Here is a 23394-nt window from a genome sequence, read left to right as displayed (position 1 = left end):
GGTATCCTCAATTTATAAAAAGCATTTACAAAAGCCCAGAGCAAAGCCAGGCGGTGGTGGCGCGCACCTTTAATCCCAGCACTCAGGACATAGAGGCAGGCAGATCGCTGTGAGTTCGAGGCCAGCCTGGTCTACAAAGCAAGTCCAGGATGGCTAAGATAACATAGAGAAACCCTGTCTTGAAAAAAACCAAAAACCAAAACTAAAAACAAACAAACAATCCCAGAGCAAGCGTTATACTTGAGGTGAAAGACTAAACGCTTTCTCTTTAAGATCAGGAACCAGGAAATATAGTCACCCTAGTGCAGGAAGTCCTAGTCAGTGCAGAAAGGTAGGAAAGGCAACTAGAAGACATGGATCAAGATGGACACAATTAACTCTCCACACGTGCAGATGACAGGATGTCTGTGTAGAGAATCCCAGCAGTCTACAAACAAGAAAACCCCTCCTGGAACGACTGAGTGAGCTCAGCAAGGCCACAGATGTAAAATATTTACAAATCAGCTGTAGGGCTGTGAATGCAGCTCAGTGATATGGCAATTTTCCTAGCATGCTTGAGGCCTTGGGTTTCATTTTCATCACACACACACACACACACACACACACACACACACAGAGACAGAGAGAGAGAGAGAGAGAGAGAGAGAGAGAGAGAGATGTTTCTAAATACTAGCAATGAATGTAGATTGTGAAATTAAAATACCATTTTCACTTGCCCCACAAACACGAAGTAGTTGGATGTGTTATGCACACCTTTAATCCCAGCACTTACAAGACAGAAATAGACAGATCTCTGTGAGTTCCAGGCCAGCTAGGGCTTTGTAGTGAAACATGGGTATACGTTTTTCAAACTATGTATAGAACTTCTTCAAAGAAAACTACAAAATACTGAATAAACAAAGAAGATCCAAATAAGCAGAGAATGTGCCATGTTTACAGATCAAAAGACGGCACAGAGAGGACAGTGCCTTCCCAGACTGGTCTACAGAGTAGCAAAATTCCTAGTAAGGTTTGCTTTTTGTAGATACAGACAAGTTTATTCTAAAATTATTATGGAAAGACAAAGGAATCAGGTACAGAAAGCAATTTTGAAAAAAGGAACCAAATAAGAGGAAATAGCTGTCAAAAGGACCCATGAGCCCTCCCTCCTCTGCAGCTGCGCAGTCCAGACGGTGGCACAGTGCAGGTACGGACTCCCAGATCAATGGGGAGAATGGAGAACCCAGAAATAGACTCTCGCAAATCTGCCCCGCTGACTTTTGACAAAGGCAGAAAGGCAGTTCAATGGAGGAAAGAAAGCTTTTTCAACAAATGGCTTTGGAGGTGGTGGATATCCATAGGCAAAAAGAAGAAAAAAAAAGGGGGGAGGAACCTTGACCAAAGTCTCAGGCTTTACACAAAAATTAACTCAAAATGGGTCACAGACTTTCACAACGACATAACCACAAAACTTTATAAAACAAAGTAGAATATATTTGGTAACTAGAGCTGAACAAAGCCTTCCTAGACTTGACATTTGTAGTATGATCAAGAAAGAAAACATTGGCTGGGCAGTGGTGGTGCACGCCTTTAACCCCAGCACTTGGGAGGCAGAGGAAGGTGGATCTCTGTAAGTTCGAGGCCAGCCTGATCTACAGTGTGAGTTCCTGGACAGCCAGAGCTGTTACACAGAGAACCTTGTTTAAAAAAAAAAAAACAAAAACAAAAAAAGAAGAAAGAAAGAAAACATTAGCTAGGTAGTGGTGGTGCACACCTTTAATCCCAGCACTCAGGAAGCAGAGGCAGGGGGATTGCTTGAGTTCAAGGCCAGCCCTGGTCTACAAAGTGAGTCCAGGACAGCCAAGGATACACAGAGAGACCCTGTCTCAAAAAAAAACAAAACAGAAAAACACTGATAAATTTAAAGCTTGATTCATCAAGGGACTGAGCTAGGCCCTTAGCACATATGTTACAGTCGTGCGGCTTGGTCTTTGTGTGGGACTACTAACAAGGCAGAGCAGGAGCTGTCTCTGACTCTGCTGCCTATGGGACCCTTTCCTCCTACGGGGCTGCCTTGACTAGTCTCAACAGGAGAAGATTCCCCTAGTCTTACTACAACTTGATATGCCAAGGCCGGGTGATATCCATGGGAGGCCTCCCCTTTTCGGAAGAGAAAGGGAGGAGGAGGAAAAGAGGGAAGAGGGGAGGGAGGGGAAACTGTGATCAGGATGTAAAGTAAATAAATTTCCAGTGGAGGGAGGGGGAAACCAACCCTCACACAAAACCTTGGACCCAACCAATCAATGACTGGCCCAACTTGAGTCACATGCCATAAGAGAGAACCCACCACTGACACTATTAGTAAAACTCTGCTATTCTTGTAGACAGGAGGCTACCATAACAGTCATCTGAGTGGCTTTACCCACAGCTGAACATTAGGGGGATCTTGCAGAAGAGGGAGAGGAAGGATCGAAAGAGCCAGAGATGTCAAGGATACCACAAGAGAACCTACAAAATCAACCTGGGCCCATAGGGGCTCACAGAGACTGAACCGCCTAACCAGAGAGCATCCATCGGATGGTTCTAGGCCCCCACACATATGTAACAGGTGTGCAGCTTGGTCCTCATGAGCAGGGGCAGGGGCTGACTCTGACTCTGTGGTCTGCCTTTAGATTCCTTTTCCCGAACTGGACAGCTTGTCTCGCCCCAATAGAAGAAGATGTGCCCAGTCCTACTTGGTATGCCAAGGCAGGTTGATACCCATGGGAGGTTACCCCTTCTCTGAGAAGAAAGGGAAGGGGTGCCAGGGGAGGGGAAGGGAAATGAGAGGAAGGGACTGGGAGGAAAAGAGGGAGGGGAATGAATGAATGAATGAATGAATGAATAAAAAGAAAGAAAGAAAAAAAGAAAGAAATGGTCAAGAGACCAGTCAGGGCTGCACTTGGGCAGAGGCAGGCTTGCACTTGCACATATCTGGCTTATGTGAGGCTTGGGCACAATCTCCAGGACCAGAAAGTAAAAAGAAAGCAGGCATAAGAGAGAAACAGATATCTGAGTGATAAGACATGGAGAGATGTTCAGTGTCCTCAGCCACATGTTACTGCCCAGCTATCAAAAGAGCTGAACAAGACAGTACAGCATGCATGCTGCTGGATGCAGAGGGTGGTCACATACATTCACATTAGTGCAAATGCAACAGGACAGTCCAGCTACTCAGGAGGCTGAGGCAGGGGGATCTCAAGAGCCAACTAGTTCAGATCCAGTGTGACTCCATTTCAAAGCAAATAAAACAAGGATGTACATTTTTCATGCCAGGCATGGGGCACTGGGGAAGCAGAGGCAGTCAGACCTCCATGAGTTCAAGGACAGCCTGGTCTACAAAGCAAGTTCCAAGACAGCCAGGACTATAAGAGAAACCCTGTCTCAAAACAAAACAAAAATAAACAAACAAAACCCAACGGATGTACACTTTTCAATTTGCGGCAGATTTCAACGCAGCTTTGACAGTCCCTGTTAAATCCTCCTTGACCTGGCCCCAAAAGAACTGGAACACACAATTTGAACTTCAGAGCACATCATTCTGACAATTCTTGAAAATCAAAACATCTCCCGTTCTCCCCTGCTCGTCACTCTGACTTTCGTTATGGTACCCTGTCAGGCTGTCGTCAAGGCCATGTTGCTCTGTCTCTGGGCTTTGGACCTCTAGGTATATAGTCCCAGAGTTACTGATGCTGCCATCACTCAGGACACTTGTTCCAACGCATGTTCACAGACCTGACAGGGCTCACTCTCTCTGCAACCAGGGTTTCCTGGGTGAGGCATTAGGGGTTCCCACACTGCGACAATTCTCTAAACGGACATTCTGAAAGGGAGAGATTGAGCAGGGACCCCGTGCCAGTACAGGCTGGGAGCTCACCGCAGTGTTGGGCTCGATGAGGCGGTGCTGCAGTTTCTGGGCAGCTTCCCACTGTCCAGTGAGGCAGAGTCTCTCCAACTGGCACACTTGGGCCCCCAAGACATTGGCCAGGCCACATATGCCTCCAACAGCTCCTGTTCAGAGACACAGAACATTGGTCAGGACCATTTACTACAGAGAATCTCAAACTGTGGGGCCCGTACCTTTTCATTTTGGTGACACAAGATGTAGATTCCTATTTTCTTTGGGCCATGTCACAGGTATGTGACACACAGGACATACACTGTGTGTCCACGGTATGTACTTGCAGAGGCAAAGGCTGCCTGTATGTTCAAAAAGAAAAGTCTGCATGCCTGAGGCAGGGCAGGGAGCACAGCCTGCTGGACAGCCCTTCCCCTGCCTCCCACCCACATTTCCCCAACAGAATCTTGATGTCTTTGTTTGTTTGTTTGTTTGTTTGTTTTTTGAGACAGGGTTTCTCTGTGTGGCCTTGGCTATCCTGGACTTGCTTTTTAGACCAGGCTGGCCTCGAACTCACAGCGATCCGCCTGCCTTCCGAGTACTGGGATTAAAGGTGTGTGCCACCACACACTGCTCCGATCTTGATGTCTTTAAGCTGAGGAAATAATAACTAGAGCTCCGAGATCTGATTTCTCGTTACTGGTAACTGAGCCACTTCTGATGGGGAGCAGGAAAGCGCTGTGGACATGACACCAAGAGCTTGGGAGGTTCCTCCCCTTTACTTCATGATGTGAAATTCAGCCTTTGCTTGTGATTCTAAGAGGAGTTAGGAGTGACCCTAAGCATAGTGGCTCAAGACTGAAAGAAAGGCAGTTTGGAATGGGCCAGTATGTTTGCTAGCTGTAAGATACCTACTATGGGGCCAGTGAGATGGCTCAGTGGGCAAAAGGTGCTTACAGTTAAGCCTGACGAACCAAGTTCAATCCCCAGGACTTCCAAAGTTGTCCTTTGATCTACACATATGTGCCATTAAACATGTGCACTACACACACACACACACACACACACACACACACACACACACACAAAATAAATAAGATGTAACTTTTAAAAATTAACAAGAAATTTATTTTAAAAACAAAAGATACTCATAGGCAGGCATAGTGGCATACCCCTTTAATCTTAGCACTCAGGAAGCAGAGGCAGGTGGGTCTCCAGCCCGGACTACATAGCAAGTTTTAGGATAACCAGGACTACATAGAGAGATCCGGTCTCCAAACGAAAAACAAAAACAAAGCAAACAAAAATACTTATGATGTGCTGGGCACCGTGGCAGATAGAGCAGGCCCTCTCACTTTACCTTTTAGGGTGAAAGGGTCTGCCCAGTGAGGGCTGGGGCCTTGACTTGGGTGAGTAAGTGGCATGGTTGAAACTGTAGCTCAGTTGCCCCTAAATGCAGAGCCCGTGCCTTTCTCATCTGTAACCTCAGGAAAGAGCTACACGTGCCTTGCACTTTAGAGAGTGTAGGGTGCTAAAGGGACCTTGACCAAAGACAAAGTCTGCAGAGCCTGGAGGGAACAGAAACCACTAGTGTCTCCCACAGTGTTGAAAAGTCTACTTAGATCTTAGCCCGCTGATGCCCCTGTCTCTCTGCCCCACCCACCAGGGCTGAACTCCCCTTGAGCCCAGAGACCCGCTCTCAAAACAAACAAGAGCAGCTGGCCTAAGTGACAGTGCTAGGAGGCTGGTCTGGAAGAGGATCTGATCAGACAGCTAGAGATCCCATCCCAACCCCCAGGCCCGAGAGTTCATTCCGTCCCGTGGACAGAGGCAGAGGAAAGTGGACTCCTGGCCCAGAACAGAGGCCTGAGACCTCGGCTCCCACAGAATGATTTACAGGGTGAGATTAGAGGAGCCAATCTGTCCTCTAAGCATGGGATTTGGGACTTTACCAACCGCAGGCAACCCCTTCAGGTCAGCACAGTACTCCTACACCCTCCCCTACCCAAAAGGGTCAAGCCCAATCTCCTAGAGTTGAGAGGACAGCTTCCTGCAGATGCCTGGGTGCATCTTGATTGGTCAGGACAGTTGAAGAGCAGCAGGAGGCTTACCCACAGCATAGCTGGCCAGGAGGAAGCCAACTGACCCAGCCAACACCTGGAAATCCTGCTTGCTGGTCTTGTGAATGATCAGGCCGATCCTGGTCACCTGTAGCAATAAACAAGGCGTGAGAGCTATGCCCAGAACTACTGGCCTCGATGAGCTGGGCATGTGCTGTCAAAACAGAGCCAAGTACCCAGAGAGATTCTCCCAAGCTCAGGAGGTGCCTCAGGGAGCCCACACAACAAGCAGGAGCCTGGGAATGGCATAGGTTCTGAGCTGCTCCGGATTGGAAGCTACCATGCTGGAAACAGAGGAAAAGGAAGCATCCCAGTCTGGGAGCTGCTGCCACTCACATCTCCACCACTGTCCTTCATGCCAATGATATTCGGGTGCTGAGACAATGTAACCACCGCGTCCACCGGCAGGTCTAGTCCTGTGTTGGCTGGGACACTATACAACACCACAGGGATTGGAGAAAGATCAGCAACCTGTGGGCACAGAGAAAACGAGGAGACGCCAACTGCCTGGGTCTGAAGGGCTGGACGCTTACCCACACAGGCCCTGGACTGTGTCACGGTGCAGGGCTAAGGGACGGGTCTGCTTCCTCAAGTATGGGTAGCAACGATGGGACATTGCTGAGTGGAGTCTGCACACCAGGCGCAGCTCAAAGCTATGTGCGCTGCAGATCTCATGGAACCCTGAAAAAGCACATGAGGCAGGTGCCACAATTCTCCCCGTTTTATTTTTTAATTTTTGTTTTTTCATGACAGGGTTTCGCTGTAGCCTTGGCTGTCCTGGACCCGCTATGTAGACCAGGCTGGCCTCAAACTCACAGGGATCTGCCTGCCTCTGCCTCCCTGAGTGCAAATATTTATTGTATTATTTTTACTCATGTGTATGTGAGTGGGCATATGCACAGAGTGCTGGTGCCATCAGAGGTCAGAAGTCAGAGGTGTTTAATGCCTGGAGTTGGAGTTGCATGTGGTTGCTAACATGGCCTCCATCTCTGTCAACCTCCTCTTGGTCTCAGTCAGGCCTCTAATCCATGCCCGCCCCCACCCACCTACCTTGGTGTAGTGGTGAATGAGGGCAGCACTGCTCATGCGGCCACGATAGTAACAAGGAGTCACCACCATGGCAGCATCAGCACCGACCTGTGCCATGCTGACAGTCATCTCTACCGTGGCTTGAGTGGCTGCAGGAAGGGAGAGCAGAGAAGGCAAGCAAAGCGGTCCTCAGTGCATCCCCAGCGCAGCCAAAGAATAGACATACCCCGCCCTCCCTTCCCCCCCCCCCCCCCCGCCAGGGCCAAGGAGCCTGGGTCCCCCACAGCCCAGCAACCCCAGGTCCCAAGGCACCCTGTTCTCACATTCGCAGCCAGAGCCAGCTAGCAAGAGCTTGTCCTTGGGTATGGCCTGGCGCACGCGGCTCACCACTTCCAGGCGCTCCAGGCTGGTCAGGAACGGAAACTCTCCGGTAGAACCCTGGACCACGAAGCCTACAACAGAGCCCCATCACTGCAGCCCACGCATCCCCACCCTCCCAGGAACATCAGGATGCTGGGGACTACACAGTCCCCAGCTTACTTCCCACCACCCACCCTTCCCATCCCTGTCCTGCCATAAACAGAAGGCTCTCAACAGATGCAGTGTTCCCACCATTTTCCTTTGAGTGAAGCATTTTAACTGTACCTGAAACAATAGCCCATCACCCGTGGTCCCAGAGCCCACGACAACCCTCCCCATTTCCTTCCACTTGGCCTCTCTGCCCCAACTTACTGTTCTCGTTCATGTCTTTTTCCACTTGCAACATATATCAGGACCCGTGAATAAGATAATTTATACTTCAGAGAAATGGAGCCAGGCTCCCGTAGCCGTCTGCAGTTTTCTGTTTTGCTTAGCACTGAGTCTGTCTGCAGTAACACGCAGAGCTCTGATTCGTTCCCCATGTTTCTATATAATGATGTTCGTTACCTTCTTTCCTTGAGACATTTAGGCTTGCCTCCTTTTTTGCTACCATATATGATGCTGAAACGAACATTTTCTGGAAAGATCTCCGCTTATGTCTAGGAATTCCTTTCAGATTCCCATAGTGGGGTGTGTGGTAGGCATGTGTGTGTGCGGCTTCCTGGGCGCCATGCTCCCCGATAGTTAACACACACTTTACAGCACGAAGGCTAACTGCTAGTGTTTTTTTGTTTTTTGGTTTTTTGAGACAGGGTCTCTCTGTGTAGCCTTGGCTGTCCTAGACTCACTTTGTAGACCAGGCTGGCCTCGAACTCACAGCGATCCGCCTGCCTCTGCCTCCCGAGTGCTGGGATTAAAGGCATGCGCCACCACCGCCCAGCCCTAACTGCTAGTGTTAACCCACGCCAACTCTGGCCATCCTCAGAAGTAACTTTTGCCAATTTTCTGTGTCAAGGGTGGTATCTCATTGCTTTCCCCATCCCCCTTTTTGTCACCCTCCTGATTTGGTTTGGTTTGAGACAGGGTCTCACTATGTAGCCCTGGCTGGCCTGGAACTCACAAAGACCCATCTGCCTCTGGAGTGCTGGGATTAAGGGTTGTGCTACCACGCTCAGCTCACCCTCCAGTTCCATCAACCATTTGGCTGAGAGGTTCCTAACACATACCGGTTACAGGTGTCGGCATTTTTATTTCTTTGAAAGCCAAGCAGAACTGATACTCTTGGCAGAACCCGAGAGGAACGGGTGTTAGCAGAATCACTTCCTCTAGCATTTTTGCATTCACTTTCTTTTCCTTTTCTTTCTCTTCTCCATGCCTGAGATGGCTAATCTCAGTTGTCAATTTAGTGAGATCTAGAATCACCCAGGAGACATGCCTCTGGGGAATTATTTCAGTTAGGTTATTAGAAGGGAGATGGCAGCCCACTGTGGGCAGCTCCATTCCCTTGGTTAGGACTCCAGACTGTATAAAGAGAAGAATGTGAGTTGAGCAGACACTGCTCTCTGCTTTTTGATTGTAAGTGCAATGAGACCGCCTGACTCAAGTTCCTGCTTCCCCTGATGCTCACCCCTCCAGGATGGAGACAAAACCAACTTCTCAGTTAGGTTGCTTTTGTCAGCATTAAGTCTCAAATCCAGGACAAACCGCTGAGATGCCTATTTAACATATCAAAGTGGACCTGGCTACCAGGTTCTCCCAGTACTCCTCAGGCCCTACCCGTCACAGGGTATAGCTACCATATCTTGCAACCTCCACCCCTACCCCCTACAACTCTTTAGCCCAGAGACTGGGCTGCCCTTCCTCCAGAGGTTCTTCTTTATATAATCCAGCCATTTTGGTTTCCTGCTCCTCTTACTTTTTTGCCTTCTTGGCTACTACATCTGGTTCCCTCTCTCCCCTCTTTCACTCCCTCCCACTTCTCCTCACATGGTTCAGGGTCATGGTCACTGTGGACTCTCCCAGATGTCTCTGCCTCTGGCTGTGCTCTCCCTTTTATCTACAATAAACTTTCTTCTCCACCATACCCAGGAGCACTCTCTGTCTCTGTCTCTTTCTGTCTCTCTGTCTCTGTCTCTCTCTGTCTCTGTCTCTCTGTCTGTCTCTCTCTGTCTCTCTGTCTCTGTCTCTCTCTCTCTCTTATTCAGGGTATTTTATCAAAACAAAACAAAACAAAAAACCCTACCTCATCTGTAATCTTAGCACTTGGGGGATGCAAAGTATAGAATCAACAGTTCAAGGCCAGCCTAGGAGAGACCCTTGTCTCAAACAATAAAAATCGTAAACAGTATACAATTACAGGGAACAGTACACTAGGATTTTATCTATCTATTTATTTATTTATTTATGATTTTTTTCGAGACAGGGTTTCTCTTGTAGTCCTGACTGTCCTGGACTTGCTTTGTAGACCAGCCTGTCCTCAAACTCACAGCGATCTGCCTGCCTCTGCCTCTGCCTCCTGAGTGCTGGGATTAAAGGCATGAGCCACCACGCCCGGCTGTACACTAGGACTTTAAATAAATAGGTATTTGGCAGAAGGAAAAGACAATAAAGCTGGAAGCAGTATTAGCATACCAAATCCATGCCATACAGCTGTGCCCTAAACGTAATGGGCACTTCCCAGCAGTCACTGCTAAAAGGGAAATGTGCTCACTAACAGATCCGCAGAACCTGAGAGTACGAGCAAAGCAGCTGCCTCAGAGAAACAGTTTCCTGGCACTGAGACCAAGAGAAAGTGTTCCTGTGAGTCAGCCTTCAGGGGACATGGCGTGATGTCAACTTCATGCCACACACCTTTTCCATGTTGCTCCCCAGGCGTTAGGCTGCGCTGGGAGGGCTGCCAGGAGCCTTCTCACCGGGTGTTAGGTAGCTTTATCGTTTCCTTTGTCATACTACAGGGGACATGGTGAAACAAATAGGGCTTGGCTTCAGCTAGATCACATCCTGAGCTCAGCTCCTCGGGACCGGGCTGCATTGTCCTGGGGAGGGCTCCAGCCAACACTGAACCAACCCCTCAGCTTTCCCAAGACTGCCATCTCGCCACTTGTATTTAGTTGCCATAGTTATCTGCTACCTCAAGCTGGGATAGGCTTATTCTATGTTCCCTAACCCAGCCACAGTCACTCACAAGTCACTCTTCCTCTGGGAGTCAGTTCCAGAAGTCCCTGGGCTCCATAGGTGCGCCTCAAAGCAGGACTGTAAGCCTGACTGATGCCCTGGGAGACAGCAGCAGGCCCCGTACTCCAGCTTCTTGGGGCACAGCCTCTCACTCTCACCCTGCTGCATGGGGAATCAGGCCCTAGACCACCGAGTCTCCATTTCCTTTTCTATGAAATGACAAGTCATTTCAAGCCTACCTTACAGAGTTGTCATAAAGGCTTAGCTAGGAAACTGTCCCAAAAAGTACTTTGATGTCTGGGATCTGGTGTTGCAGAGAGCCTCCCCCCCCCCCCACCCCCCGGCTGCATGTCCAAGCACAGGCCCCATACATCTGAATCAAGCTAGAGAGGCTCAGAAAAAAAAAAGACCCTAGACACCAAGGGCGAGAAGTAGTGGCAGAGCAGTAGGTAGGATTGTTGGGGCACAGGCTCTAAGTCAGAAACACCAGGGCCAGCTCTCAGCATGGTGGCCCTCTTACCAGCTGAGAGGTCTTGAGAAAATGGCTTAACCAACAAGTGTGGAGGGACACACCTGTAACCCTCGCTCTCAGGAGGTCAAGGCAGGAGCGAATACAAGGCCAGTCTGGAGGTACATAGGGAGACTCTATTTCAAAATAATAATTTACAAGGAATAATTTACAGGATAGACAGATGACTCAGTGGTTAAGAACACTTGCTGCTCTTCCTAAGGACCCAAGTTCAGTTCCCAGGTCCCAAGTGGGGCCAGTACATATCTGCCTATGACTCCACCTCTGGGGGAATCCAGTGGCCTCTACTGGTCTTCACACACACACACACACACACACACACACACACACACACACACACACACACAGGTGGGAGGGTGGGTAGGTGAGAACGGATCAGCACAGACACACATTCCCAGAACTCAGGGAGGCAGAGGCAGGTAGATCCCTGAGTTCCAGGCCAGCCAATAAACAAACCAAATAAATAGACAAAATGGCTCAACCAAACCTTAGCTTCCTTAACTGAAAAAATGCAATGGTATTTTTCTTAGTGACATTGCAATGAGATGCTCATTGGAAGTATCTGTAACTAGCACCTTGTGATTCAAGGGTGTTAGGTGCAATCCTTCTGCAGCTTTACAGCTCACCTGAAAGCACAAGTGGGACTGGTTAGAGGGGAGCTCCTCTCACCTCCCATCCTGGCCTGGAGTTCCTCTCTCTAGAAGCTGCTCAGGCCTGAGAAGTGTGCTGAGTGGGGCCGGGGCTGCACAGGAGACACAGCGATTTACTGTGTCTCACGGGAGGGACCTCCCTGGTTACTGATACAGCCCTTGGTGCCTCATCATCACTTCTTCCTCTAAAGTGCCACGCAAGGGTCCCTCTGTGGGTCCTCTGGCCTCTGAGCCTTTCTCCACTAAGCATCCCTTCCCTGTTCTTTTGTTTTTCAAGACAGGGTTTCTCTGTGTAGCCCTGGCTGTCCTGGACTCACTTTGTAGTCCAGGCTGTCCTCGAACTCACAGAGATCTGCCTGCCTCTGCCTCCCGAGTGCTGGGATTAAAGGCATGCGCCACCACCGCCCAGCTTCCCTGTTCTTTCTTTATAAGCTCCCTGTTGTGTGCTCACATGCAAAGAGGTGCTTGGAGCCCTTCGATCACACCAAGGGACCAGGCAAGCCTTCTCACCCTGGCCTCTCCTACAGGACGGGAACTGAGAGCAGATGACCTTCAAAGTCCTCCTTCACTCTAAGTTGCACAGCCATTGTTCTGGCTTTCCCCTTAGCCTCCATAGCTCTCTTAACCTTCCTCACCCATCCAGACTGGGGGTGTGTCTTGGAGACCACTTGCTTGGTTTGTGCAAGGCCCTAGTTAGATTCCTAGGAACTACAAAAGTAAATCTGTCAGGGTTCTCCCCACCCACAGCACACCACCATTCTCCTGCCCCTGCACAGTTAGTTGTTCATGGCATGACTTTGTACCTTGACCCCAGCAGAGATCCCTCAAAATCTGAGAGATATCAGGTGTCTCAAATCCCCGTCGCTCTGGACCATGCAGGCCACAGCATCTTGCTGCCCTACTGTGTGCTCTTCTTGCTTGGCCTAGAATCATAGCCAGGGACAGTGGCCCTGTTCATGATGGTCAACACAGACTCACTGAAGTTGGTATTGATAATTTGCTGCATAAACTAACTATCCTATATCTGAGTTTGAGGCTAGCCTGGTACACAGTGCAAGTGCTAGAACAGCCAGGGCTACACAGAGAAACCCCGTCAAACAGAAAATAACCACTCTAAACATGCAGGCCTGAGACAGAGGTTTTTTGTTTTGTTTTGTTTTAAACATGATGTAATTTATAACCTCCCTCTGGGGGAAAAAAGCCTGACAAATGCTTAGGCAATTTCCAGTGAACTTTAATGGAATTAGGCCTGGATCTGGGAAGCCAGCCACCTCCCAGCTGACTTGGGCCAGAGTCTAGTGGCTGTTTAGTTCTCTTTGTGTCTAGCCCTAACAGTTATCTGATTGTCTTTTCCCCGCTAATAAAATGTCCTCACCAAGAGTCTGGCCATTTTGCTTACAACAGGACTGTAATAAAACTTTGACATGCAGCCGGGCGTGGTGGCACACGCCTTTAATTCCAGCACTCGGGAGGCAGAGGCAGGTAGATCTCTGTAGGTTTGAGGCCAGTTTGGTCTACAGAGTGAGTCCAGGACAGCCAAGGCTACACAGAGAAACTCTGTTATGAAAAAACCAAAAACCAAAAAAAAAACAAAAAAAAACCCAACTTTGGCATGCACTCATAGATTGTGTGCAAGTGTTTCAGCTTTGATGTTTGAAGGTGAAAATGATTTATGAGGAATACCAATAACATCTTCCTTATAGAAACAGAGCCAACCAAGAATTATCATGGTTGCTTGCTGAATGCTTAATTTACTCAACTCGAAATATTTTCAAATGTATCATTTTTATATTATTAGTATTAGTATTTGGGTTTTCTAGAGACAGGGTTTCTCTGTGTAGCCTTGACTGTCCTGGACTTATTTGTAGACCAGATTGGCCTCAAACTCACAGAGATCTACCTGCTTCTGCCTCCCTGAGTTCTGGGATTACTGGTGTGCACCACTGTGCCGAGCTCAAATTTATTTTTAATTTTTAAAAAATGTTATTTTATGTATATGAGTGCTCTAGCTACATGTACACTTGTATACCAGCAGAGGGGATTAGAGTGCATAAATGGTTGTGAGCCACCATGTGGTTGCTGGGAATTGAACTCAGGACCTTTGGAAGAACAGACAGTGCTCTTAACCACTGAGCCATCTCTCCAGCCCCTCAACTTTTTTTTTTTTTTTAATGCAGGGTCTCTTGTTGCCCAGGCTGACCTCAAACTATGAAGGTGAGGATGACCTTGACCTCCTGATCCTCCTGCCTCACCATCTCTGACATGCTGAGATTACATTTATGCACCACTGTGCCTTGCTGAAACTTTTTCAAAATTATTCCAAAATTGTGAGCTAACTTGAAATTTTATGTAAGCCTTTGAGTACATGATTTAAGGTGACCTAGATATAGGCTTCCTTATCTTTTCTGGCCAGTGGAACAAACCCATGGCCCTGAACATAGCAGCCAGTGGCTTTATCATTAAACTCTATCTCCAGTCTTGTGCATGCATTTTTAGTCTATTTCAGATGCCAAACTCACCACCCTCTTGCTTTTTATACAAGTTTTCAGCCTCCAACACTTTCCCCTGTGATTGTTTTTTTGTTTGTTTGTTTGTTTGTTTGTTGGCTTTTTGAGACAGGGTTTCTCTGTGTAGCCTTGGCTGTCCTGGACTCTATTTGTAGACCAGGCTGGCCTCAAACTCACAGCAATTTGCCTGCCCCTGCCTCCTGAGTGCTGGGATTAAAGGCATGCGCTATCACGCCCGCTAACCCTATTTTTCTTTTCAAATCAATTAAATGTGTCTGTGGGTGTCTGTGTATGTGCAGGTGCACACGTTGGGGGTGGGGGGCGCAGGGTGTAGGCTTTTATGTGTGTCCATGTAGAAGCCAGAGAACAATCTCAGTTGTTTCTGACCACCCTGTTTTTCAGACAGCCTTTCCCTGACCTGGAGCATACTAAGTTAAGCTAACTGGCCAGAAAGCCCCAGGGGGTCCACCTGTCTCTGTCTCCTCACTACAAAGTTTTATGAAATATTTAAAATAAGCAATTATAGTGCATTCCTCCCATGGAACCCCTCCCACTTGAAAGAATTCTTTTTAGCTTTCCTAAGTTTCCATTTTTTTTGCTGAAAATTATGTAAATAAAAATTCATATGCATTTGGGGCAGTGAGATGGTTTGGTGGTTAAAAAGCTCTTGCCACCTTGATGGTAAAAGGCTGATGGGCTGGGTTACATTCCTGGAGCTGGTGTAAAGGTGAGAAGAAAGAAACAACTCCATAAAACTGACCTCTGATCTCCACACATACATGCCAACAGTAATTTTTAAAAACTTAAAATTTAATTATCCGCCCGTACAAATTCACACTAGTAACATCCAGAAAATAGTCTTCCCACCTCAACTCCACAAAGCCAGCTGACCACAGTGAAGGTGTCTATGAACTTAGGCTGTCCTCCGTGGGTCACCCCTAGAGGTCTAAGCCCACCAAATGGTGACCCCCAGGAAATCTGAAACAGATTCAGGTCTATGTCAAAGATTTACTTGGTGTTAGGCAGTGACTTGTGAACCCGGCTAAAGAGTGACAGAAGTGGCTGCCTGATTTGGGAGGAGAGGGTCACTTCTTACTCCTTGAGGCCCAGGAGGCAGACACAGGATGAATGCCAGGCTTGTGGGAGGGCAGAGGAGACACAGTGTGTGAGGACCAGGGATGAGCTGACAGGTAAGCCTTATGTGAGTGGAAAAGCACTGGGCAGAGATCAGGGCACTGTGTGGGATTGTGGGACAAGCTGGATCTAAGTCTGGGGAACCCCAGAGACTTAAGATCTAAGCTGGATCTTACTATGTTACCTTGGAGTTTTATCTCTGAAACTCAGGGACTTTATTTATAAAGAGAATATATTCCTATGGCCGTGGCTTAACACACACACACACACACACACACACACAATCTACTTAAAAAAGCAAAGCACAGCAAGGCACTCAGGAGGCAGAGGCAAGTGTATCTCTGTGAGTTCAAGGCCAGCCTTATCTACATGGTGAGTTCCAAAACAGCCTGAGCTACATGGTGAGAGCCTCTTTCAAAAACAAAAAACATCAGTGGAAGCTTCAAGTAGTCTGATCATTGGTAGCAGCTTTAGTATCTATAGTCACAATTCAAACAATGGTGACATGACCCAGATGTGTCTCATACAGCCTTATAGCTGTAGACACATGGATCCTCATGGACCCCAGAGACTTGAGACGGCACCAAGATGGGGCCCAAGGTCTCGTCCCACCCTTGGCTGGCTTACTCTCTGCCAAAAGCCTGTCCCTGGCCCCTTCATCCCCAGCACCTAACTATATCCTGCTGCGACAATACTAGACAGATGGGTGAGGCCCCCAGCAGTACCTTAACCCTAGCACCAGAGGCCGGGGGGAGCTATGCTAGTCTTAAGTCTAGTACAATGAGAAAGCCGCCCCAAGCTAAGACCCACTTACAGAACTGCTGGGGACACACCCTCTCCTTCAAGCCTGCCCAGAACTCAGCTGGCCACAGAGTCCCTGGACACACAATGAGGGCATGCAGGGTTTTATTGGCTCCGGCCAGGCATGAGGAGTCAGGGTGGGGCTTGTGGCTGCTCCTGTAATCTGCCTCGTGTCTTCTCTGATGGGTCTTCAGGGCCCTTGGGCTGTTGGAGCTGCGTTCCTCCCTCCCTCCCTCATGACCTCTGATGGGCCAGAAGTAGTAGGGATTTGGGTGGCAGTCTCTCACCCTGACCGCATAGGTTTCCCTATAGAAGAGAAAACAGGCCTGCGCATGTGAGCCAGCCCTGCGGGGGGAGGGGACGCATGGTTAAGAGGCTTCAAGAGGCATAGTTTTGGTGGCTGCGGTTAGGCAGACTATGGCTCTGATGTCTTGAGTGGACTTGATGACCCTGGTGGTTTGAGTGGCCCAGATGACTCTGATGGCTTGAGTAACTTGGATAACCCTGGTGGCTCAAGTGACTTGGATAATGACCCGGGTGGCTGGAGTAAACAGGATGACTCTGGCTGCTCTGGTAGGCTGGATGGTGGCTTTGATGGCTTTGGCGACTCTGGCTATAGATGGTGTGTGTTTGGTTGGCACCAGCTAGGGTGGTTTCCCGCTGAGTGAGGAAATTCCCTTTCAGCTTTATCTCCACTTCCTCCAGAGCCTTCAGCTCATCTGGGCTGATGTCCCTGGACTCCGAATGGCCTGTGCGCTGGTAGGTCGGGGTGGAGCGTTGCAGCATGGAATTAGCCACCCGATGCCCCTTGGCATCAATCTCCTTGGCGCAAGCTGCCACAGCAGCCCATGTCTCATCCTCCAAGGATGACTTCCCTGACTCCCTCTGAGTCTCTTTGGTCACTGAGGTCCCAGATACCTTTTGCTTGCTGGCAAAGGAATCTCGGCGCAGAGCTGTGCCCCCTTCTCCATGTGTGGAGGTGAGGGTATCCATGTGGACAGAGGTGTTGGCCTCCCCATGCCTACTTGCCAGTGGAGGGCCATTGTTGCTGACATAGCAGGAGGTGGGCAGCCTCTCTTCTGAGAGTCGGCTAAAGTGAGATTTGATCCAGCTGTCATTTGCTCTGTGGGATTCTGGAGACTTGTCTCGTGTAGACTCTGAGGCTGTCTTCTTTTTCTTCCTCTGAGTCCACAGCACGAGGCCTCCGCCTCCTAGCAAGAGGGCAGTCCCCAGCACCACCTTGCATGAAGGTTGCTGGAGGAACTCGAAGAAGCCCTCCAGGGCCCTAGGCCTTACGCAGAGCTAAGAGCACACGGGGAGTGGTGGAGCCCAGATGGTATGGTTCATGCTTGAAAGGGCCGGAGCCCTGCGGGTGTCTGGCAGGCAGGCCCGTGACTCACCCTCCCTTAAGATGCCCTCTGACACCTCAGCAATGAGCCCCATTGTGAGGAAGGCAGCTAGAGGTGGGGTGAGGCAAGGCCACCCCATCTCTCAGACCTGGTCTGACAAGCCTTGTGTAAGGACTGGGGTCTTGCCGGGCGGTGGTGGCACACGCCTTTAATCCCAGTACTTGGGAGGCAGAGGCTGGTGGATCAATGTGAGTTCGAGGCTAGCCTGGTCTACAAAATGAGGCCAGGACAGCCAAGGCAACACAGAGAGACCCTGTCTCGAAAAACAAAAAAAAAAAAGGGACTGGGGTCTTGTCTCCTGCCTACAGTGGAAAGATGGCATTGTTTATCTATGAGGTTATTTTGCTTTCTGCTTGTGATGCATTCTACTGATCTAGTGGCCCCCACAGGACAGAGAACACTGAGTCAGTTTGGCCACGACAAACTGGAACCCCTCCCCCCCTTAGCTGGACTGGTACCCATTCCTGGCCAATCACTGTAGCACTCTCTACCCAGGGCCCATCACTGTTAGCACAATATATACTGTCTCCTACATCCCTAGCTGTTACAGGGAAGAGTCCAAAGGAAAAGAGCCCAGGAAGCAGCTGATTCTGGAACAGTATGACGTCACAATTGAGAGCAGACAAAAGTGGGCTGAAAGGGCAGAGCAGATGGGGCCCGGACTTCAGGGCCATTCCAGGGAAAGCTACGTCTTGCCTGAGATGTATCCTGCAAACGCAGAGTTTGCCCCTAGTAAATAAACATACTGAAACACATGGGCTGGCTAGCCAGGCTTGCCACCGATGCCTGTACAACCCTGAGTAATTCCTATGTATTTGGAGCTAGAAAAAGGCCTGGGCTACTGTTTCCTTCAAGGCAAGTAGCACACTTAGAAATGCCCAAACAGTCCATGTAAAAGTTGTGTTATTTGGAGCTGGAAAGTTAGATCTGCAGTTAAGAGCACTGGCTGCTCTTCCAGAGGCCTTGAGTTCAATTCCCAGCAACCACATGACAACTCACAAGTATCTAAAATGGGACCTGATGTCATCTTTTGGTATCCAGGCACACAGGCAGAGTGCTCATATACATAAATAAATATTCCCCCCCCCCACACACACCAGAGACAAGGTTTCCCTGTGTAGCCTTGGCTGTCCTGGACCTAACTCTGTAGACCAGGCTGGTCTCAAACTCATAGCGATCCACCTGCCTCTGCCTCCCCAGTGCTGGGATTAAAAGCATGTGCCACCATCACCCGGCTAAATACATTTTTTCAAAAGTTGTAATATTTGAGGGGCTGAAGAGATGGGTCAAGTGCACTTGCTATTCTTCTAGAGGACCTGAGTTCAGTCCCTAGCACTCGGGAAGTTCAGGTTTCTGTAGCTCCTGTCCCAATGGATCTGACACCTCTGGTCTCCTGTGATACTTGCCCTATGCATATGTCCCCATAGCCATGTACAGACACACACACATACACAAAACGAAAAAGAAAACGTTGTTGCCAGACTCAGTGATACATGCCTTTAATCCAGCACTCAGAAGGCAAAAGAAGGCAGATTTCTGTGGGTTCAAGGCCAGCCGAGTCTACAAAGTGAGTTCCAGGACAGTCAGGGCTATGTAGAGTCTCTGTCTCAACCTCTTACCCCCTACACTCAAAAAATTGTCATTTGAAAATATATACAAAAATGTCTTCTCTTTCAGAAGCAGCTGTGGTCCATTGTGTGTGTGTGTGAAGGAATAGGCACAGCTAAAAGTGTAGGGGCCCTCACCTCTCCAGGCGTGCTGAGAAGCCCTGTGACTATCCGCTAACCTCGCTGAAAACAACAACTCAAAGTCCACTTCTGAGGCTGTTGACAGGAGTGAGTCCAGGGCCAGTGGCCCTGCTGAAAAAGCTCTCCCTCCAGTCTTTGGTTATAATTTTTTAAGGTTTTATTTTTATTAAAAAAAAAAAATTTGGGCTGGAGAGATAGCTTAGAGGTTAAGAGCACCGTCTGCTCTTCTGAAGGTCCCAAGTTCAGTTCCCAGCAACCATATAGTGGCTTACAACCACCTGTAATGAGATCTGGTGCTTTCTTGTGGTGGGCAGGCACATGTGTGGGCAGAATACTGTGTAAATAATAAATAAAAATCTTTAAAAAAAAAAATTAAGCTGGACATGGTGGCACACGCCTTTAATCCCAGCACTTGGGAGGCAGAGGCAGGCGGATCATCGTGAGTTCAAGGCCAGCCTGGTCTACAAGGGAGGCCAGGACAGCCAACGCTACACAGAGAAACCCTGTCTCAAAAAAAAAAAAAAAATTTTTTTTTAAATTCACATAATTGCATACTTCCCTTTCCTCCCTCCAAGCTTTCCCAAGTCTCCCCCTTCACTCCTTTCCAAACTGAAGTCCCCTTTTTCTTTATTGTTACATACATGTGCATAAATTTGATAAGTACAACCTGCAGATTATGTGCACCTGATTTCAGGGCTGATGACTTTGCAGTGGATGACTAACTAGGGTTCATCCTGGGAGAAACTAACTTTCCCTTTCTCAGCAGTCTGCAGTTCTCTGTCTAGGGGTAGGACCTTGTGAAAATTCTGCCTTCCAAGTTAGCATGTCTACCAATACTGTCATTGTTCTGGTCTTGTTTAGGCATGCCATATTTGGTTATAATTTTGATTTTACCTTTACAAGTTTTGAAGACTGGAGCTGGGCATGGTGGCCCACACCACTAATTCCAGCACTTGGGAGGCAGAGGCAGGTGGATTGCTATAAACCAAAACCATAAAAGGTTTAAAGATTACCAAGAACTTTATTTAATGTTCTTTTTTTGTTGTTGTTCTGGGTTTTTGAGACACTCAAACTCACAAAGAAGATCCACGTGTCTCTGCCTCCCAAGTGCTGGGATTAAAGGCATGCACCACCACCCCAGCTTCAAGGCCCATTTTTATAACCATAAAATGCTGTGCACAACACTCATGTCTGCATCCTGCATGAGCTAGGAAAACCGAAGAGCAGACCCTGTGCTTGCTATGGTACTGTCACCATATCTGGCTTTCTTGGTCTCAGCAAGCTGCTTCTGAGTATGATTGACAAGCCTTGGCCGAGTTTATCTTTTTCTTGACCACCGCAGACATCCCTTATCTACAAATTAAGACCCACTTTCACTTCCCAAAATAGCTAATGGTGGTTGGCTTCTTGTAGCTGACCAGTAAAAGCACCAACTGCATATCTTGGAATTCTTCCTTATGATTTGTTCTTTGTATTTTAATGGAACTATCGTGACCCAGAACTGACATGTATTTCCTACATTGCAAACAGAGGCTAAAGGTTCGGCATACTCGGTTCATTACTTATTGTGGGTTTTTATATGATATCTGATAAGGTATTAGCTAATATGCCTAAAAAGTAGAAAGCACTTTGCATTCATTTATATTGTTTTGGGGAGGGGGAGCACATGTGTTGGGGCATGCGAGCCCAGCCACAGAAGAAGGATGGCTTCCAGGAGTTGGTCTCCTCTTCCACCTTACACAGGCTCTAGAGATTGCGCTTCAGCAGCAAGAGCCCTTCCCCAACATGTCCCCTCACCAGCCCCTTCACGTGGCCCATGCCTTTAACCCCAGCACTCAGGGAGGCAGAGTCAGAGGCAGGAGATGCTCTGTGAGTTCGAGGCCAGCCTGATCTACAGAGCAAGGTCCAGGACAGCCAGGGCTACACAGAGAAACCCTGTCTCAAAACAAAAAGAATCATACAGCTTCAGACCATGCCTTCAAGAATACTCTCTGTGTTCACTGAAGCACTTGGGGTGGGTTCCCACCTCCTCTTTGGGGGTCTTGCTGCCCACACTGATGCAGAATGGCATGTGATAGCTGTCTCCATCTGCCCCTGAGTGTTGGACTTCACAGTCTATTCCAGAAGGCAAGAGAAACAGATTCAATGTCAGGCTACGTGTTGGAACTGTGACAGGCTCCCCTTCACTCTATGTCCTCTATGCCGCTGCATGGTTGACCATCTTGGGGGGGATTCTGTTGAGCCCATGGCTAAGAGTCCAAGGGCTCAGCTCCTGTTCTCACCCAAGGAAACTGGATTACAGAGGGACTGTGATTTCTCAGTTATAATAGCCAGACTAGTAGTCTCCTACCTCCAGACAGTGAGCTTTTCCTCCCACAGCCCCCAACTTCCTGGTACATAAGGAATGGAGGAATCAGAGACCATCAAGAACCCATGAACCAAATCCACCCCAAACTGTCCAGGGTACCCCATGCTGGTTGCGGGAGTTGGGGAAACAAAAGAGAAGGTCCAAAGACAATTTTGGAAATCTCTATGAAACCTTGAACACAGGATTTCAGAAGCACAATGGATATGAAAGCCAGTCTTCTGGTCCCTGCATTAGTGTCCTTGGTCCTTAAGCCAAAGCAGTGTTCTATTTGTTGTTGTTTTTTGTTTGTTTGTTTTTGTCCCCCCCCCACCAAGACAGGGTTTCTCTGTTAGCCCTGGCTGTCTTAGACTCACTTTGTAGACCAGGCTGGCCTCCAACTCACAGCAATCCGCCTGCCTCTGCCTCCTGAGTGCTGGGATTAAAGGCATGCATCACCACGCTGGGCTCAGAGTGTTCTATTTGAAGCCAAGGATTCTCGTGCTTTGCTTCAAGGAAATCAGGGCTCAGCTCCATTCAACTCAGGCCACCATAAGCAAGCTCTCATAGACACAATTCCCCTCCTCAGTGTGTGCACCCTTAGGCCACTTGTCCCTTGATAACAAACACTCATATCACCTGGGTACTGAGCTATGAAGGGGGCTCAATGGGGCCAGTAGTCCCTGTCACAAAGCACAAAGCAGGCTTGCTTCAATGTTGAATGAAAAGAAAGACAGAAAGATGAAGAGAAAGAACATGACTGCTCCTAGGTATGGTGGAAGAGAAAGTTTATTGTAGATAAAGGGGAGAGCATAGCCAGAGGCAGAGACATACGGGAGAGTCCCCAGTAGATATGACCCTGACCCTCTCCCTTCCCCTCGCTTTCTCTGAGGAGAAGGAAACCGGGTGTAGCAGCCAAGAGGTGAGCAAAGGGGTGAGTGACCAAACTTGCTGGACAATATGGGGAAGAGCCTCTGGGGGAAGGGCTGCCAAGCCTCACCGCCCCACCCCACCCCCCCACCTCCTGCTTCTAGAGAGTTGGAGGAGGCGGTAGAGGGCAGGGCATTCCAGCCATAACCTGCAACAGGTAAGGACTGAGGAATGTTGGGAGAACCTGGCAGCCAGTTCTGCTTTGACATGTCAAGTCAACACCTCAGCCATTTGTCCCAGGGTTTGAGACTTCACAGATGTCACTTGGACTTTTAATAATTATCATCGCAGGGATCAATACCTTCAGAGGTCTAGCACTCTAGAATATTTATCATGTTCTCCCTCGCGGTCTGGTAGATTCTTCTTCTGCCTGCCCCACAGTAAGAACATTATCACTCCCACGAGTAAGACCACTGGGGGCGCTGTAATTGGAAACTAGAGTCCGCTATCCTTGCTGCTAGCCTGTACCTCCTCAGTCAGGGCCACAGCATTCTCGAAACTGGTACGCACCAAACACCATTTGTTGGGATAGTCTTAGGAGGGATCTGGCAACCTAGAAGGAGGTGTTAGAATCAGTGGGCAGAGGCTGGGGAGATGGCTCAGAGGTTAAGACTACTGTCTGCTCCTCCTGAGTTCAATTCCCAGCAAACCACATGGTGGCTCACAACCATCTAGAATGAGATCTGGTGCCCTCTGCTGGCATGCAGGGGGACAGGCAGGTAAAAACACTGTATACATAATAAACAAATAAATCTTAAAAAAAAAAAAAATCAGTGGGCAGAACGGAGCTTGTCATCAGCAGC

At 48.6% G+C, this 23394-nt stretch overlaps 2 protein-coding genes across 2 annotated transcripts in view; both read right to left on the bottom strand.

Moving 5' to 3' along the window:
* Hoga1 (4-hydroxy-2-oxoglutarate aldolase 1) overlaps nucleotides 1-23394 on the bottom strand; it is a 28375-nt gene that overhangs the window by 4069 nt on the left and 912 nt on the right. Inside the window, exons 2-6 of the mRNA XM_051146573.1 lie at nucleotides 7329-7457; nucleotides 7027-7154; nucleotides 6313-6447; nucleotides 5968-6064; nucleotides 3896-4029 (exon numbers count right to left, since the gene is read on the bottom strand). Of these exons, the coding sequence (XP_051002530.1) occupies nucleotides 3896-4029; nucleotides 5968-6064; nucleotides 6313-6447; nucleotides 7027-7154; nucleotides 7329-7457 (623 nt within the window). The remainder of the gene's footprint in view (nucleotides 1-3895; nucleotides 4030-5967; nucleotides 6065-6312; nucleotides 6448-7026; nucleotides 7155-7328; nucleotides 7458-23394) is intronic.
* On the bottom strand, nucleotides 16159-22800 carry C5H10orf62 (chromosome 5 C10orf62 homolog). Its single transcript, XM_051147173.1, has 3 exons — nucleotides 22683-22800; nucleotides 21344-21432; nucleotides 16159-17462 (listed from the first exon to the last, which is right to left on the bottom strand). Exons 1-3 carry the CDS (start codon nucleotides 22798-22800, stop codon nucleotides 16539-16541), a joined length of 1131 nt encoding a protein of 376 aa, XP_051003130.1. The 3' UTR covers nucleotides 16159-16538.

This window comes from Acomys russatus, chromosome 5 (genome assembly GCF_903995435.1).
Source record: "Acomys russatus chromosome 5, mAcoRus1.1, whole genome shotgun sequence".
Classification (NCBI taxonomy): domain Eukaryota; kingdom Metazoa; phylum Chordata; class Mammalia; order Rodentia; family Muridae; genus Acomys; species Acomys russatus.
Note: the sequence above shows the minus strand (reverse complement) of the source record. Positions and strands in the feature narration are given on the sequence as shown.